Genomic DNA, 13913 nt, shown 5'->3' on the forward strand with positions numbered 1-13913 from the left:
CTGTCACGTTCTCCCTTTTGTGTGGTCCCTGAGAACAGCCGTCTTTTGATTCAGGTGTGGGTGGGGTTGGAAAGATGAGTAAGCCAGAGAGTCCAGAACGTTTGGGAAGCATCCGGATGGGTTCTCTGGGGGCAACGTAAATGGGCGGAGGAAGGGCAGTGGCCCCAACAGAGAGAGGATGGATGGGCCGAGAAAGAGCCAGCTGGTAAAATCAGGAGTTGGTCAGTTTTAAGGGATGACGGAAAACTGGTGGCTGGCAAGAGAAGGGAAGGTAATTTTAAATTTGGAATCAAATAGCCTTCAATCCGTGATAGAACTTTTGAGAAAACTTTTACTGTAGAATTCCGTTACCCCCAACTCTGGGTCATTTATATCAAAGAAAGCTTTCTGTTCTCTTGGTTTTGTTTTCTATCCTTTAAAAAAAAAAAAAAAGCAAACGTTCTACCCTAATACCAGCTGCTAATTCTGGGTCCACCTTTACCTGCGGTCACCCTTCACTCAGGGGACATGGGTTGGCAGGGAAGGGGAGTAGAGTTCATGAAAATTTAGTGTGTTCTTAAAGCCAGGGCTCCTCATTATCTAGCAAACCGAACTTTAAATCTGGAAAGCTCTGTCTTGCTTTTTAGACCATAAGTGTGTATCTAAGTGGAAAACACAAAGAACATCTCACGCTGTGCTCTGGTCCTGCAGCACTGAGACTGTATGTTCTCCGAGTCCGTAGGATTTTTAAATAAACTTGTGTCAAAGTGAAACAGCTGCTCCATCTTCCCACAGACTTGCTACCTCCCTGGGACCGGGCAGCACGGACACGTGCGGGACCTCCCTCTCTCGGGCTGTTGAGAGAACAAAGCCCAGCGCTCTCTGTAGTTTGTTAATTCTTATCGAAGAGCAGTGGTTTCCTGTTATTCTCTGTCTTGCGTTTTTAGCAGTTTGTTGTAGTTGTTGTTGACTAGCGAAGTGAAACTCTGACATGCCAGTTATCATTGCAGACTAAATTGCCCAGGGGGTTAAAATTAACAGAAAAGTATGCCACATGGAGATCCCCACTTTTATTTTTTCTAACATTCCCCCAGAATGTTGTTACGTGTCACACTTGATCATCACCTGTCTTTGAAACGAAGAGCAAAAGACTTGCTCTTTCTTAAGTGACTCTGGAGCCACATCATTACTCAGGCTCACGGCATTGTATCTGGTAGCACAGAAACTTGCCTCCGCCCTGGAATTAACTTGCCCAAAGATTTACCCTCCCGTTTACTGAGCACCAGGGGGCGCTCTCGGGGAAGTTCAGGATCTCTGAAAAACTGAAGGTGAAGTCAGCAGCTGGCGTAACAGCCAGTCCCGATTCATAGAAAGGAAAGGACGGGTTACGATCACCACTCCTGCGAGGGGGGAAGAGCAGGCCAAGAAGTGTGCTTGTTCAAACAAACTAGGGCTGATACGCGGGGCTCCCTCCACCTCCCCAACCTTGTTTCCAGTCCACCTTTCACTGAACACTAACACAACAGTCTTCTGCTAGAAAGACACCAGTAACCCACACATGGGGCCAAACTGGGTGATAATTCAGAACAGGAAGCCTTCCAGACAAGGCAAGACCTGTACTTTCCTACTATTTCTGAAATTATAGTGCTCTCCCTTTGGGTCTGTCTGACACCTAGCGCACTGCTCTGTATTGTCTAGCTTAGTCTGGAAGCTTCCTGGGACACACATATTGCCACGAGCTCCTACATCAGAGGTCCAAAAGAATAAAGAGCAGCCGCTCAGATTCTCGGTGTTACGTGGATGAAATGGCGAGATGTTTTTCAAGTTCCATTTTTATGTGCTTTTTCAATAATTCCCTCAGGAACACGGACTCTTCTCCATACTTCTCTAAAGATTCAAAGTTTGTGTATTTTCAAGCTAGAATACCCTTAAAAGACACAAATCATTCCAGGCTAGAAGCATTGCTTACAAGCTAAATATTCCTTACAAACTAAATACATGAAGATCTGCATCGATATGAAAGAAATGGGGAGGGCATTTGTTTTATTGTTTTCACAAGATTCCTCACAGGATTCCTTGAAGGTGTTGGTATACATTTAAAATAACAAGAGGAGCGCCTGGCTGGCTCAGTCGGTAGAGCTCTTGATCTCAGGGATGTGAGTTCGAGTCCCATGTTGGGTGGAGACGTTACTTAGAATCTTAAAAAATTTAACTCCGTATATAAATGTGTGCACCTACACAGGTATAAATGGTTCCCAGGAACGCATTTATGAAGATAGACCCACCCACACTTCTTCAGTTGCGTTCTAATCGCAGAGATCCAGTTACCTCCATGGGTTAGGGTTAAGGTTAGATGTCCAAAGGGAGGTTGTATGTTAGCAGATCGTCCATTCTTGTTGCTGGATATCGCACATCACTGTGTGAGCACACCACAGTGCGCGCACACAGTGCACACACACAGAAGTGTCCCTTCTGCTTTCTCTGTGTAACCTCTGCTACGTACCCCTGGCTGCTTTCCTGCTTTTCTTCAGTGCCCTTCCCTGTACTTTCAGTTGAATCTATTCTTCCTTGTTCACCCTTCAATCATCATTTTTTTACAGCTTGCTGAAGGTATTCTTTTTGTTCCGTTTTTGTTCTGACATCTTCAAGTCAGTGCCAGTTTCAAGTGCCAGTGTTCATTTTGATTTCTGCAATGCCCTGGGTAAGGATATTTGATTCAGGCTGGTTCTTGTGGTTTTCTTCTGCCTTACGGTTGAGGAGAGGCTCTCCATCAGCTGGAACGGATTCTCATTTTTTCTTCTTCTCCCGGCAGTGTTTAAAAATGTTGTATTCCTTTTTCTGCTCATTTTGAAAGGCATTCTTTCCCTTGACTTGCAGAAAATTGGTTCTATCTAGGCAGACCTGAGGGGTTTGTGCAGCTCAGTGGGTTTGATTCCAGAGTGTTCTGTTGGTACAGTGATGTGCAGTATTCCTCAGAGGGAATTTTGAGCTTTGAGAGTACTTTGCTTTTTGAGCCTGATTCTGTGGTTTTCTGGTTCTGTGATCTATTTCCTCCCTGTGACATCCATGCTTCTTGTACTTTACCATCCGGCTTCCAGGAGATCTCGGCCCCTCCTCCGGCAGACAATACTTTCCCCACACAGCCACCTGCAAACTCAGGACTTCTTCCTCTCGATGACCCAGTGGCCAGTGCTCTGGTGAACTGGTGTCCGATTTATCAGTACAGATCTTCCTCAACTTACAGTGCAGCAAACCCATCACTGGCTGAAGATGCGTTTAATACACTAACCTACCCCACACCCTAGCTCAGCCCGGCCTGCCTTAAACGTGCTCAGGAGCGATTACATTAGCCTGCGGTTGGGCAGAGTCCTGTTTGGGCATATAGCCCATTTAATTTACTTAATTTTAAAGTTTATTGATTTGTTTTTGAGGGAGAAAGCACAGAAGGGGCAGGGAGAGAGGGGGAGAAAGAGAATCCCAAGCAAGCTCCACACCATCGGCATGGAGCCCAGTGTGGGGCTCGAACTCATAAACCATGAGACCACGGCCCGAGCCAACATTGGATGCTTAACGGACTGAGCCACCTGGGCGCCCCATAGCCTGTTTTATAATAAAGTGTTAACTCTCTTGTATCGACTGAATACCGTGTTGCTGGCTGTGTGGGCACAGAGCAGTACGAAGCGTGTGGTTGACGGCCCTCATGATCGCATGGCTGCCCAGGAGCGGAAGCCACAGCCGCCATCTGGCATCACGAGGGTACGTATCTCGTATTGCTGGCCTGGGAGAAGACCCAAATTCAAAATCCAAGTACAGTTTCTACGGGACGTGTATGGTGTTTGTACCCTTGTAAAGTCAAAAAACCATTCGGGTGAACCGTCATCAGCCGGGGACGGTCTGCATTTCCAGCCCTGGCGGTGGGTCCCTGCCTCCCCGCACCGCGTGTACTGCCGCCACGCGGCCCCCCTTGCCCTCGTCCTCTTACTGTACAGTTTCTGCCTGACTCTGCCTTCACACGGGTCCTGGTGCTGGCCTTGGTGCTTATTTCTCTCCTCTCCTGAAAGCTGGACTTCTGCGTCTCACGCTCACATTGCAGGTGTGTCACAGGGAACCTCCTGGGTTCTCCTGGTCTGTATGGTGTTGGGAAGGTGATGAAAGAGATTCAGATTTAGGCAGCTGCCAATATTTCTCGGAAAACCAGAAGCCCAACTACCTCCACTTAATTATGAACGCGCAGGAATTACGACATAGGAGCAAAACTTACAGTGTGAAAGAGAAAAACCCAAAGCAAGGTTAAATACTGTATCTGTTAAATAGAACAGGCTGTTGTATCCTAAAAATAAAACAAAACATTAAGAGAACAAAAGAACCCTGGAAAATTAAAACCTGATAATAGACCTGAACCCCTCGCTGGCATAACTGGAAAAGAGATCTAAGAATAAAGGACAAAGACACGCAGTAACTAAGCAACAGGCACAAACCAGTCGATGCACTGTCTGGACAACCGACGTTCCAGAAAGAGCAAGACAACAGAGAGGGAACATAATATCATGGTCTCAGCGAACGTCCCCAAGTGTAGGGCATGAACGTGCAGTCTGCATGACTGTCACGCCGGCTGAGGACGGGATCCACCAAAGCCTGCTGTCACACTACAGGGCCCTGGGGGCGAAGGGTAACTCCAGGAGCTTCCACAGAGGAACAGGGTCAGGAACAGGAATGGCTTCAGATTTCTCCGCATCCACACTGGAACCTGAAACCAGTGAGGCGATGCCTTCGGAACGCTGAAGGAAAATGCTTTCCCCACTAGAAGGGTAAACTCCGTTCAGGTTACCAATGAAGGGTGAGGGTAAAATAAAGGCACTGGGTGGGAAATTTTACCACCCACCTACTTTTGCGCAGGAGGACGTGTGACGGACATGTTCCACCAGACTGAGGAAATCAGCCGAGAAAGGGGAAGATAAGGGATCCAGGAAACGGGAGACCCAACAGAGAGCGGTGGAGGGGGTCTCCAGAACAATGGGGAAAGGAGACCTCAGGAAGACGCCGGTCTACCAGGCAGAGAGTACAGCCGCTACTGGACTGCTGCAGGCTAGAAGCCACAGGAAAAATATGAAAAATCAGGACGTCAGGATAAAAGCAAACTGTGGAAGAAAAGTCCTCATGATTCAGTCCGTGTTAACCAGGCTCTGAATATCACCAGTAGTCTTGACTATCAACCCGATCGAGGTTACGACAGACTTACATAAAGAAGACGGGGGGGCGGGGGGGGGGGGCGCGGAGGCGTGCTGTACATGTTCGGCGGGGATGGCGACAGAGGCTGGCCAGGAACCTACATTCTTATCTTTCATGTGGGGAACTGGTCAGGAGATAAGGTCTCACGCTGAAAACCCAACGTGTAGCAACGTGGTTATGTTACTGAGAACTCATCAGGCAACTAATTCAACCCAAAGAGTCACTTAAGAGTTAAAATCTGTTCTCAGCTGAAGAACACGAGGGGCTGTTTTCCTTAAAAACCCTTACAGAACAAGCTGACTTAGCTACACGTACACGTATAATGCTGACTATTAAAAAACCTAGGGTGCCTGGCTGGCTCGGTCAGTACAGCCCGTGAGTCTTGATCGTGGGGTCGGGAGTTCGAGCCCCACATTGGACGTAGAGATTACTTAAAATAAGAAATAAAATAATGTTTAAAAAGATAAACAGGGAAAGAAGAGCCTATGCTCAAACCCTGGCTCTCTAGCACCTAGTAGCTGTAAGTCCTGAACGAGTCGCTGCTCTCGTCCTGTTAATTCTAAAAGGAGATGAGCTTTGCTCTGCCTACTCTGCTGGTTCTGAGGGAAAAACGTAGAGGGATTTTACAGAACTCGATAATAACAGTAATTAATCTTGGCAGGAAAGGTCCTAATCTCAATGAAAAGAAGACCTGATGCAGTAACACCCTACCTAATAAACCTGACACCTTGTTTCAGAGTTAAAAGATCACGCATTCGATAGAAGGCGCTTTGGCCGCTGGCAGCTGTTAAGGCTTCACCTGTCTTGGGAAGCGGCTTCTTTTTAAGTGTCTTCTCCTTACGAAACTCTTTCCAGCTCACAGGGCCAGGCCCTTCCCACATGTCATTGGGTCGATGGTTTATCCTTGGGCACTTGCCGTATTTCAGGTGAAATTTACTTGCCGGTGGATCAGGAAGAGAATCTGCATTAAAACCAAGCGCAGCGATCGGGGAACGTATTCCTGCCTTGAGATGTGGTAGTGGGGACTGGGCATTTGCTCCTGAGGGTTTAGAAACGAACAGAGAAACCTGGCCTGCAAGTCCATTATTAAGTGTACGGCATCAACACTGATCATCGCAGTCTACAGCCACAGCGGGGCGCCTGTCCTTGGGCCGTGTGCACCTTGGGAACGAACCTGTACTTACTTCATCAGGGCTCACACAGCTCTCAGGTCCGCAGCCACTGTGCTTATTTTCAGAGGAAAAAGTCTCCAGGGGTCACATAATTAAGTGACTGGGCCAGAACAGAATAGAGATTTGTCAGTCCTGTGCTCTTTTTACACCACCACCTAATTTAATCAGTCTTCATCTTGGACTCATTTGCCCTCTCCTTTCATCCCCCCCACCCTTTATTTCGGTACAGTTTCCCTAACGCCCTGAGAGAGAGGCTAGAAAATAACAAGAACACCACACTAGAAGTTTCTTAGATCAGAGATACAGAAACGTGTCTCCTGATCTCACATTACGAGAGCTCTGATATTTTAGCCTGTGACCACACAAAGTAAACTTCTGTGCGCACACACACAGGACGCCTGTGACGGTTACAGATCTATGCCTGATGCCCCTTCCTGTTTGTTGCAGAGGGGCGACACAGATATGCCCAACAGCCCTGGTGTTAGAGTAGTTTTAGAAATTCTATTGAAAGGGCAAGAATCCAAATGCTGAGAACCCAAAACAGAGCACTCACGGGTCCCATGGCCAGGCCACTTACCCCCAGGACATTGCTAGGATTGTTATGCTCCTGTGTTTACTGTTCTCTTTCTTTCCCTCGTTATCATTTATAAAAAGTCATCCCAGCCATTCCGGACTAAGCCAGAGATGTGGGATAGAAAAGCACATTATCTGAGAGAAGGGCCCATTAAGACTGTCCGTGTAGGATAAAGGATTTAAGAAACCAAAAAAAAAAAACAAAACAACAAGCCAGACAGCTGGAAATAACAACCATAAGTTTTTCAAGAACATTTATACATCTTTTTAATTAGATTAGCTTTACAAGCAACTTGAGAGCTCTTTCGTAATGAAACACTGTTTTTCAAATTACATGACTTTCCCGTCTATCTGGATATGAATCCTGAAATTCTTTGCCTGCTGTTGATAAAGGTCTGTGTTTTACAGCTGGTTAATGCGGTCAATGAAAAACAGCATTAGAAGCTTTGTCTTTAACTAGGATTAAACATATAGAGGCCACAAGTAGTTTTAAATTTTGTCTTAAACAGAGTCCTGCTTGGTGACAAGTTAACGGTCCCGCTAACATGAGACGCACAGGTTTTAAATGGATATTAAAGAACTGGCTGTCCTGGGCTCCTTGATCCTTTCCCAGTAATCTCCAAGGGAGGAGAGAAAACTTTTCTGAAAAGTACAAACTTTAAGACGTGCCTGGAAAGCACAGCCCATGGAGAGGAGACTCTGACCTTGCACACCTGCAGGGTCACACGTGTGGATGACACGGGGGCTGCCGCCCCAACGGTCACACAAACCCCCATTGAAAGAACACAGTCTCCACTAGACCTAAACGTGGCAGCGCTTCTGAGTCAAGGCTGAGTGCAGCAAGCCGCACGCAGACCAGATGGCAAAGACAGCTTGCACCCCCAGGTCCGGCTGGCAGAGGCACTTACTAGAGAGATGTTACACTGCATTATCTGGAACACAGAGAGGAAGTGGAACAAAACTGAACGCGGGCAAGGAAAAGCAACCATAAGCTCTAATTTTCTCCTGCAAGTTCTACATGAGATCACGATACTGAACATTTAACCCCACCCACCACCCTAAGTCCACACTGTCAGTTTCACTAGATTTTTCTTTCATGTTTTACATGAATAGCAATCTTTTAATAAAAATTACTGAGCTTTCCATAGAAAAGGTCTCTAAGTGAATACAAACTATACAGATGCTAAAACTGTCGTAAGGTGAAATATACAGAAATATTCCTGTACACGCATTTTGGCAAAGATCAAGGACAGAGATAGAAAACTGAAGTGGGCAAGGTCTAGACCCATCGTTCGTGCGAAATACGGACACCACCCTCTGGGCTCTGCTAACGGTTGGCCCAGGAAAACAAAGTTCTAACACATCCATCCCAGTTCATACATCGAAAAACAGAAGTCTGGGAGGCCTTGTGTGATACTGAAATATTCCCTCTTCTTCTGAAAAGTCAAAGAAAAATCTTAACATGAAAATAAAAGCATCTGGTTTTCCACTTTTTTTTTTTTTTTAAGCTAACCATACACCTTTCAGTACTGACAAGGAGGCGGGTATCCCGCCTGGGGAGTGCCTGATCTGAGGCTCTGTGAACATTCATTCTGCACTGACACAGCTCAGGCCCGGCACACTGTCCCCCGACCCCCACCTCCCCCTGCCCTCTGCCATCCAACAGAAGCAAGGTTCTGATCTGCACATCACGTGGGTCACAGGAGGGGGAAACCAACCCTAACAGCAAAATTGGAAGTACGATCGATTGGCCGGGAAGCAAAAGGCAAAGTCTTGGGAAGGGGACGTCACCTTCTACGTCTACAGAATATACCTGAAAGTGTGAGAAAGCCCTTTATCTTGGGAACTTGATGCTGAGGAGAAATCAAGTTCATTTAGTGCCAGTCACTTTAGTCTTGTAAAAATTCTAACTTAGAAGATAAAACCTTCTGGGTATTTTTACTTATAAAACGTGAACTGAAAGTTACTGGTAGTAAATGGTACTGTTAGGTTTCGTATTAACAATGTCAAAAAAACGACAGCAGCAATTTTTAAGAGTTCAAATTAGTGTAAGAGATGGGACTACAAAACAATCTAATTTTTCAGCGGGTGATTAAAGTGCTCCTTTTCTTATGTTAAGTAAAAAGAAAATGAAAGGAATCAGCAGTCGCTGGCAACGATCATTGTAAGAGGTCTTTTAGGGCAAAATTTAATAGTACGAAGAAGTTTACAAAAATAGATTGATGCTATTTTGGGGAATAATACTGTAATTTTTTTCTCAATTCAGTTTTGATATATTGTACCTGATCATACAAAAATTACTTCAAATTCAAACTTGACTATATAAAAAAGGGAGCGATGACATGAACTCATCTAGATGACAGATCTGGCAAAATATTAAGAATGAAAAAATTCTACCGAGGGCACTTATTTCATGTCCAGATGTCAATACCATTGTCAGCTGGTAGCTTATACTCTTCCCAGAAGCAGTCACAGGTTTGGAGTCGATTATGCAGTAGAGAGTCATGCAGTCCAGATCTTCCTTCTGATGCAAAACACTGAAGCTCTTTCCGTTTCCTTATTAAAATGCCAACTGGTTGTCTATTTGTCTTTATCCCACTTATCTGTGTTCACAAGTTAACAAATCGCGTCAACAATTATTGTAGGCGAAGGGGGGGCTATTGCTGGATCAAAGGCTCTATAAGACATCTTTACTGATTGAATCAGAAGGCTTATTGAGTTCAACCCTCACACCTTTTTCGCCTGCAAAAAAAAAAAAAAAAAAAAAGATTACTCACTCATTCATTAAGCACCAGACCGCTTCTGCTACTGCTTCCCACTGAGCTAACCGCGTGCCCCATGCCTCAGCTTTGCAAACCCACGTCCCCTGAAAACGATCGCATTGCACCTCTAAAAGCTACCCGCACCACTGCTGTAATAAATGCACTCCTCTGGACTAGCACACCTTCAAAAGGAAAGGCTGTTCTCTACACAGATCATGATTTTATCTCCTTTTTACTTCAAAAACAATGTGCGTTGCTCTAAAATAGCAGTGTGTTCAGTGTCCCTGAAAGCACACCACTAGGGCTCCACCACAAATAGTAACTTTAAAAAAAAAAAAGCACGAATATCCAATTTTATAGTTAAAAAATTTTTTTAATGTTTAATTTATTTTTGAGAGAAAGAGAGAGCATGAGCAGGGGAGGGGCACAGAGAGAGGGAGACGCAGAATGGGAAGCAGGTTCTAGGCTCCGAGGAGTCAGCACAGAGCCTGATACTGGGCTTGAACTCACGAGCCGCGAGATCATGACCTGAGCCAAACTCAGACACTTAACCGACTGAGCCAGGTGCCCCCAATTTTATAGTTTTATAAAAGGGATTATCTCCGGCTCATGAAAGTACAGCCAGTTAATCAGTAATGTGAGCACCGAGCAGACTTTTGGAGACACAGGCTGGGGTTAAAGAAGCAGCGGTCCATCTGCTGGAAGAGTAAGAGCCTCTCCTCCAGGAGACAGTCCACCGCGGTAGGCGGCGGTGGGAGGGGCCCGCGGACCGAGGGATCTTCAGATCTGGCCCAAGTGTGTTGTCTACGGACCCCACCGGCAGGAACAGACTCCACATGCCTGACTTCATCATTTCAGCTCATCTCCTTCGTATTGTTCTTCAATTGTTCCACATTCAACATGGAAGACCTGGATTCTGTACATATTCTTTAGAGCACGGACTTTTGAAAAGGAAAGGGTGCTGGGGCGCCTGGGTGGCTCGGTGGGATAAGCATCCAACTCTCGGGTTTTGGCTCAGGTCCTGATCTTACTGTTTGTGGGTTGGAGCCCCGCACTGGGCTCTGCACTCACAGCGCAGAGCCTGCTTGGGACTCATTCTCTCTCTTTCTCTCAAGATAAATAAATTTTTAAAAATTAAAAAATAAAAAGGAAAGGGTACTTATAACTTCCTGCTAAAAGGAGCACGAGAGGAAGCCAGATGGCAGCTAACAAAAGCATCTGGCAGCCTGGGATTGAAAAGGACATAATCACAGAAAACCTCAGCTTGTGTTTGAATACTTTTCTGAAGGTTTTTTGCCTCAAACTTTCCGAATCTCTGAATAATTTTGTTGGCTAACGATAACAATGAAGAGGGCTTCAGAGAAGTCCTCTTTTACATAAGGGAGTTAAGGAATCCAACAGAAACAGGGAGCAAGTCTCTGTCGCGTTAATAAAGGCCATGTCCGTGCTCGCATTCCCGACGGCACCGCCTGACCGCGGGCGCCTTCCCTGCGGTAGAACCTGGCCGCAAAAAATGTTTACCTGTTAGATATTTTACTTTAGCTCGTGCTCTCTCATCTGCATCAAAATACCAAACAGTTATTGCGTACCTAAAAGAAAATTTAGAATAGGGTTAAGAAGGATCACACCGGGGGATAAAAAAAAGTGGTAAGCTCTTGTAACAGTCTATTAAAACGTGTCATGCCAATGTAACGCCTCAACTGAATGATATCAGAGGACAAATGAGCGTGGTCACAACCCACCCCTCCAGGAAGCTCAATGCTCAAGAGCAGAGCAGGGGAGCAGGAGCAGCTAAAGCTGATGTTGCCAAGGTGACGAGTTTTTATGATTTTCTTAACACCTACTTAACCTGCTTGATTATCTGTTTTTGCAAGCCCACAGCAGAGCAGAAAGAGGCAATAAGAAGGTAAAAGAATGGCTGTTACAGAAAAAGCACGCTATCAGTAGCGCTCAGTTCAGCGGAACAGAACCCCAGGCCTGGGACCCTGTGGCGAGGAGGAGGGCTAACAGTTTCACCCGCTTCTGGGGACGGCACTGTATGACAGCAAAGACTGAGGGAGCTTTACACGTTTAGAACCTGGAGCCGTCAGGAAAGGCTTCAGTTACGCTAAGAGTTTTTAGGATTTTTATCAAAACAATTACACTCTGTTTTAACATTTCAAGTTTACGTAGCTAAATACCATGCCTCCGAAAATTTCACTTAATTGGAAGGGCTCATTCCACAAATAAAGAAAGAACGTCTGGTTTATCAAATACGACAAAGCACCCAGTTGCAGCTCCTGGTGCCAGTAATGGGGATGGTGTACACACACTGTAGGCAGTAAGAACTACAAATGGTAATTCCTCAGTAGAACACAAAGTGAGACCATCGTGCCGATTCTGGTGGGGGCTCCCCGGCTGGGGAGCACCATGGATTGAGTGAAGAGCAGTGAATGTGAACGGAATGAGGGCTGATCGTGTGAGGGGTCTCAAGGAAGGAGTCAAAGGCAGAGGGGAGTCAGAGTCCAGGAGTCCGGACAACTGGGGAAAGTGAGGCGCTCAGATCACTCGGCTGCTGAGTGACAGTACGGAGGTTAGTCTGGCATCCTGACTTCCAGATTCTTCCTTCCAGAGCTCCAGCACCGTTCTTACCATGCAGCCCCTTCTAGTTTTCCAGGTGGCCGTGGGAAGGGGAAAGGTGCGCAGATACTGCCCTGAATTTTCAGTTACTTAGCAATCGGAGTCCCCCCAACTGGATGCACCCGTTTCCTGGCCCCCAGGCCTCACCAGAACACAGCTGGAAACTCACACCCTCGGGTTTTCTGCCCGATCTCCCAGCGACCTACTTAAAGAGTCCTCCTCACATTAACTTTGTGCTTCTGGTCATTCTGGGCCCAGCTGAGCTCCTCTCGTCACTGGGACACCTGGCTCATCTAGTCCATCTATTCCAATTAATGCCACCTTCTCCCTCCTCCAAAGTCCTGTGGCATCTACCCTGCACAGCTGTTTGGCATTTGCGATCTAAAAATGTCCGTTCTCTATCTAGATACAAGCAGACCATACTCAAGACTTCAAAAAAAGGAAGGTCTATAAAGCAGTTTCTAGGTCAAGAAGGGTTTTAAAGAAGCAGCAGGGGCAGAGACAGGCACTAGGTGCCCGCAGGAGAGATGGGGGAGTCAGGGTGGGCGCCATCGTGTGACGGGACAGGAACCCCCCTGGTTTCCATGAGTGGCTTCTCAGGACTTCTAACCACACTACCCAGCTTGCTACTGGCTATGTAAATCAGGGGTAAAGGCGACACAGCTCAGAAAGAAGCAAGAAAAGAGGGACGCCCGGCTGGCTCAGGCGGTAGAACACGTGACTCTTGATCTCAAGGGGTCACTGGATATAGAGATTACTTAAAAAAAAAAAGAAAGAAAGAAAGAAAAATGAAAAAAGAGAGATGACAACAAAGTGTTTGGAATGGAGCCTCCCTGGGGCTGGCCCAGGCCTCGCAACCCCAGGCAAAGGCAGCTCTCCCACTGTATCTATGGCTAGGCCTCCTCTGCCCAGACCTCCCCCCTGCATGCCAGCAATTCACTACCATGATGCTCAAGGTCCCATCTGTAATGAAAACTGGGTATTTGAAAAACAGTGCTATTTTCCTATAAGTACTTATAACATCTTCCATTTTAATACTGTTAACATTTCAATGTAGGAAAATGGCAGAAAGAATATCTAATAAGGCTCACAGATGCTTATTATCAAAGCTGAAGCGTTATTTGGCTAACGTGAACTCCCACACATGGGAACCTTTTCTTTTTCCTCCTCACTTCTACTCTCTGAGTGCCTCTTACTTTTCTGCTTTGTAAAATTTTTCTACATTATCCCTCTCTTTTTCTTCCCTCCCTCTCTAAAAAAGCTGCCCTTTTCCTTCTCTATGGAATCTTTCTATCCCCCAAATGACTACTCCCACAGAATCACAGAATGGACAGTAGTCAGAGAGGCTTAAAGCAAGGAGACAGGGCTGGAGACAGATGGCCTATATTTCCATTTCTTAGCCTAAATGGAAGTGGCTGTGTGAAGAAAGTCACACTTGGTGCTAAACTGGGAATAAATCGTGTAAAATCATCCCAACGAGAAGTTAGGACCAAAGCATGATGATAAATGTAACTCGAGAACAGGACGATAGTAGAAAATTCTCAAGTATATACCCTATCCATCCCATCCCTCCTCTCCT

The 13913-nt window shown here is 46.1% G+C and overlaps 1 protein-coding gene across 4 annotated transcripts in view; it reads right to left on the bottom strand.

Moving 5' to 3' along the window:
* Nucleotides 1-7194: 7194 nt before the first annotated feature.
* The window catches only part of EGLN1 (egl-9 family hypoxia inducible factor 1), a 60698-nt gene continuing 53979 nt past the window's right edge, over nt 7195-13913 (bottom strand). For 2 of the 4 annotated variants that reach the window (XM_039241242.1, XM_039241239.1), the window contains 2 exons: nt 11237-11304; nt 7195-9695 (listed from right to left, as the gene is read on the bottom strand). In XM_039241242.1, coding sequence (XP_039097173.1) covers nt 9631-9695; nt 11237-11304 — 133 coding nt within the window. In that variant the 3' untranslated portion in view covers nt 7195-9630. The remainder of the gene's footprint in view (nt 9696-11236; nt 11305-13913) is intronic. The other 2 variants (XM_039241243.1, XM_039241241.1) reach the window with 2 other exon arrangements.

The sequence above is a fragment of the Hyaena hyaena genome, unplaced genomic scaffold (genome assembly GCF_003009895.1).
Source record: "Hyaena hyaena isolate Hyena2069 unplaced genomic scaffold, ASM300989v1 scaffold_193, whole genome shotgun sequence".
Taxonomy (NCBI): domain Eukaryota; kingdom Metazoa; phylum Chordata; class Mammalia; order Carnivora; family Hyaenidae; genus Hyaena; species Hyaena hyaena.